Here is a 4,538-nt window from a genome sequence, read left to right on the forward strand (position 1 = left end):
AAGGCAGATGCCTAACCAACTAAGCCACCCAGCACCCCAAGATCCTTAACTTAATTACATTTCCAAGGCCCCTTTTCCAAATAAGTTCGTAATCACAAATTCCAGCTTGAGGGTGGGACAAATCTTTCTGGGAGCTGCCATTCAACCCACTACATTATGTATATTATGTATGCATTTTGTATGTCCAATTATATTGTCTGCCATCTGTTCCTAAATACAAGTTTTTCTATTTTGTTATAAAAATACATTTTCATTGACTTGATGAACTCCATTATGGGTTGGTTGGTCAAAAATGAATCCTGAGGCTTGGGCTCCAAGTAAACTGCTAAAACTGACTACCAGAGTCTACAAGGTGATTACCTACCCCCAAGCAGTCTTGTTCAAAATGTCTGCCTTGCTTTACATGGCTCACTTTACAGTCTTTTGGGTGCATTTATCCATTATACTGCTGTACGTCATCTTTCCTCTGTTGAGGCTGATTCCTACACCGGTCTGATCTGTACCCTCTAATTTGCTCAGCTCATGCATTTGGGTGTTACTCTCACAATGAGCTCAAGATTGCAGAACTGATTCCCATCTGCTGTTTGAAACACAATCGAATAGAACTTGTGAAGAAATCCTACTTCTACACTCTCTCTCACCCAGATACTTATGAGAAATAATAAAGCAAGCAAACAGCCCTTATATTTGGAGTCTCCCAGACTGTGGGACGTGGAGCTCAGTCAGCACAGGATGGTTTTGGAGGTCTACAGAGACTTCCCAGCTAGTTTCTCCCAATAAACTATAACCGAGTTTTGGCCTGCTTAGATCTTCCACTGGCCCAGATCTTGGACAAAGTCTTTGGAATCATGTCACTTTATCCTTATAACCATCATGGAAGGGAGGCAAAGCAGGCACTATTATTTCTGTTTTACGTGTGACGAATCAGTGTGTCAGAGAGTTTAGATGGTTTGTCCCATGCCACATGACAAAGACGTATCCAGAACTAGAACGCAGATCGTCAGCAGCCAGGTGGTAATTTTTATCCCCCATTCACTACTTCCTGTTTTTCAGTGCATGTATTTCATAGCCCTAATTGCCTGTGACATTGTGATTGGTTCATCTGAATTATCTCAGAAAATAACCACTTTCCCTTATATGTTTGGTTTGAAATGGAAATATGTGTATAATCACTTCTTAATCGCATGAAGGAACCAAAGTATGTTCTAGGAGCAAATATTAAATCATTTCCATCATGAGGGTCATTTCTTTTTGTATGTTTATTCTTTAAAGTAAAGTAGGCTTGCATTTTATCTTTGTTTCTTTGCTTTCCTGAGGAATATATTCCACATTTTTTCCATTTTTATTTTATTAACAGTTTCTCCAGGTATAGCAGTTGATGATTCTAACCAAACCCCTACACACTTAGTCTGCTGAAGAAGCATGTTTTCTCTCTAGAAAGATCCCATGAGCTAAGGACAGACCCAGGGCTTAGAGTCAGGAAACCTGGGCTTTTGACCTCTCTCCCTACTATCTGTGATTGTACATTATTTACTTCCCAAGCTTCTGTTCCACAAGTTTGTAATATGCAGCAAAGAATCCTTCCTAATGCCTCTTACTTCAAAAAAAAAAAAAAGAGAGAGAGAGAGAGAAAACATTTCTGAAAATGTTATTTGTTTTTAGGTAAAAGATGTTGAAAATGCTAAAAGCCATTCTATTTTCAACTGTTCTAATGGAAGATTTATATTCCTGCTGACATTGGCACATTATATTGAATACAGCTTAAAGGACTTTGCCATTGACAAAACTGTGAACCCAGAGTGGGCACACCTATACACTTCTGTGTGGCACATTTGATCAGCAAGTCTAGTGTTCATAGGTAGGGTGTCAGATAAACAAGTAGGAGAGCTGAGAATCACTGTGGCACAGGATGGAAATCTGTCAAATCCTAAATTTGGACTAGTTGCTTGTATTTGAGATGAGGTGTTGAGAGATGAAGGCCGGGGGAGTAAAAGTAGATTAAAGAGGAAGGAGAACATTGAGGTCAAAAGAAAAGATGATTAACGAGGGCAAAGTTTCCTTCAGCAAATAATATATTTGCTGATATTTATTTATTTATCAGTTATTTTGTGCTCATCCACTAGAGGATACAAACATATTGGAACATCTGGAAGGGAAATGTGAAATTTGGTACAAACCAACAGTATAAGTTATGTCAGAAGACAAATTACAATTGTTTTAGGTACAGTTCACATACAGATAACAGAAAGCACTCTAGCTACCTGAAGCAGAAATGTTTATAATGCAGGGAACCAGCTACTTACAGAAAGTGTTGGGGGGACTAGAGGAGCAGTCGCTAGTCTCTGCCACCAAGATTGATGGCCAGCACAACATCCGGGATGGGATTGTTGAGGACGCTGCTACCTCTGTCTCAGTCAGGAAGCCATCGCAGATCTGTGGCCCACAACCCTTAATGCTTGCTAGATCCCCAAAAAAGCTAACTCAGACGCTACTAACTTGATCACCCACTTTGCTCCATTAGGGATTTACTCATAGTGTCAGAAACTCTATTTTAGGTCTCAGCCAAAGAGAATTCTCTCTACAAGGTGTATGGCCTTAGACCACAGACCACGTGTGCTGATGCAGACCTTCCAACATAGCCAAGAGCCCGTGGTTGATGTGGATGTGGGGATGTCATATTGGCATGAGTCCTATGAGAGCAGGCATTAAAGGAGAAAGGACCGAGGATGGAAGAGCAGGCACCAAATCAAATCATTTCTTTCTAATAATTTGTAAGTGACTAGTCCGATCAGATAACTTGGCAATAGGCCAGTTTCTTCAGAGCCTCTTTGACCTCTCTGTTCCTTAGGCAATAAATGAAAGGGTTGAGAGCAGGGGTGACAATGGCATAGAAGATGGAAATCACTTTGTTCATGTTGAAGGCATGGATGGCTCGGGGCCTGGCATACATGAAAATCGTGGCTGAGTAAAAGATGGTGACCACCACGAGGTGGGAGGCACAAGTAGAGAACGCTTTCTGCTTTCCGGTGGGCATGCGCAGAACGGTGGCGAGGATGCATCCATAGGACAGGACAGTGATAGAGAGGGGGAAGAGAAAGATGACCAGCGCCAGGACGAAGTCCACCAGCTCAGCTACAGACATGTCTGTGCAGGAGAGGTTAAGTACTGGAGAGATGTCACAGAAGAAGTGATTGATGACGTTGGGGCCACAGAAGCTGAGGCGAGAGATGAAGTAGATCTTAGCCAAGGAGATGCCAAAGCCAATGGCCCAGGAACCAAGAGCCAAGCGGAAGCAAAGCCCGTGGCTCATAATGGTGGGGTAGTGGAGTGGACGGCAGATGGCCACATAACGGTCATAGGCCATGGCAGCCAGGAGCACACATTCTGTGCACATGAGGGCAATGAAGAAGTAAAGTTGTATCATGCAGTGAGTGAAGGAGATACTGTTGCTCACAGACCAAAAACTAAACAGCAACTTAGGCACAGTCACAGAGATGTACCAGGTCTCCAAGAAAGACAGGTTGGCCAGGAAGAAGTACATAGGCTTGTGCAGTGGCCGGTTCTGCTGCACCAGCAGGATGATGACCACATTTTCGGCCACTATCAGAATATAGGCCATGAGGAACACTAGGAACACTGTTACCCGCATGCCCCAGTTCCCAGGGAACCCCACCAGAATGAACTTGGTGACCTGGGTCTGGTTCTCCACTTCCATACTGGAGATACAGGACTTAGATCTCCTGGGGAAAAAAATCACTCGGTCAGAGTCCATGGTTCAGTTAGAATCTTCCATCCTCTACCTTCTCTGACTAGCAATAATAGTAACATATTCATAACATATTATAGGCTAGACCATACACTGGGTATGGTATGCACTAATGTAATTTAACTCTTACATAGCCTCTTTACATGTTATTATGCCCACTTTAGTGATAAGGAAACTGAGCCTCTGAAAGACATTAAGCAACTTACCAACTTCCCACCGGTAATAGGGCAGGGATCACATTGAAGTCTACATCCAAAGCCCATGCCCTAATATTCTATGCTGCCTTCACAACCACCCCCAAATTAAACAATATCCAGTCTCCATGTTCCATGTTACCACTGCCAATTCCAAAGGATACGCATGGTACTCCTGGCCCATGTCTACACAGTGCTTTGGAAGCTCTTCCTTATGACTCACTTACCCCTCACATACCATTACATCCTTTCCCTGCACCATCCATGGAGATGGAGTGCAGCTGTCACAAGCTGATGATGACAATCACATGAGGTATGTGAGCACTGAGATCAGGAGAGTTAGGCTTTCCATGTAAAAGACCTGGACCTCAGTCAAGTACCAGGTCTGCCCTGGTTTGCTATATGACCTTGACCTCTTATGCTCTCTGAAACCCAATTTTCTCTTCTGTAACGTGAATATTAATATTCATTCAGTTTATGTCACCGTGGATCAAAACCCAAATGAAAAAATGTGAATGAATGTTTATATGAACTGTAAATGACAACAAGTGTGAAAGGGGCTCTGACCCCCTATTATT

The 4,538-nt window shown here is 42.7% G+C and overlaps 1 protein-coding gene across 1 annotated transcript; it reads right to left on the bottom strand.

Annotated features, from left to right (window-relative positions):
* Positions 1 to 2,651: 2,651 nt before the first annotated feature.
* Positions 2,652 to 4,013, bottom strand: LOC103668966 (olfactory receptor 6B1). The gene has a single exon (XM_008697284.2). It carries the CDS (start codon positions 3,770 to 3,772, stop codon positions 2,789 to 2,791), a length of 984 nt encoding a protein of 327 aa, XP_008695506.2. The 5' UTR covers positions 3,773 to 4,013; the 3' UTR covers positions 2,652 to 2,788.
* Between the last annotated feature and the right edge of the window lie 525 nt (positions 4,014 to 4,538).

Source organism: Ursus maritimus, unplaced genomic scaffold (genome assembly GCF_017311325.1).
Source record: "Ursus maritimus isolate PB19 unplaced genomic scaffold, ASM1731132v1 scaffold_3, whole genome shotgun sequence".
NCBI classification, from domain to species: Eukaryota; Metazoa; Chordata; class Mammalia; order Carnivora; family Ursidae; genus Ursus; species Ursus maritimus.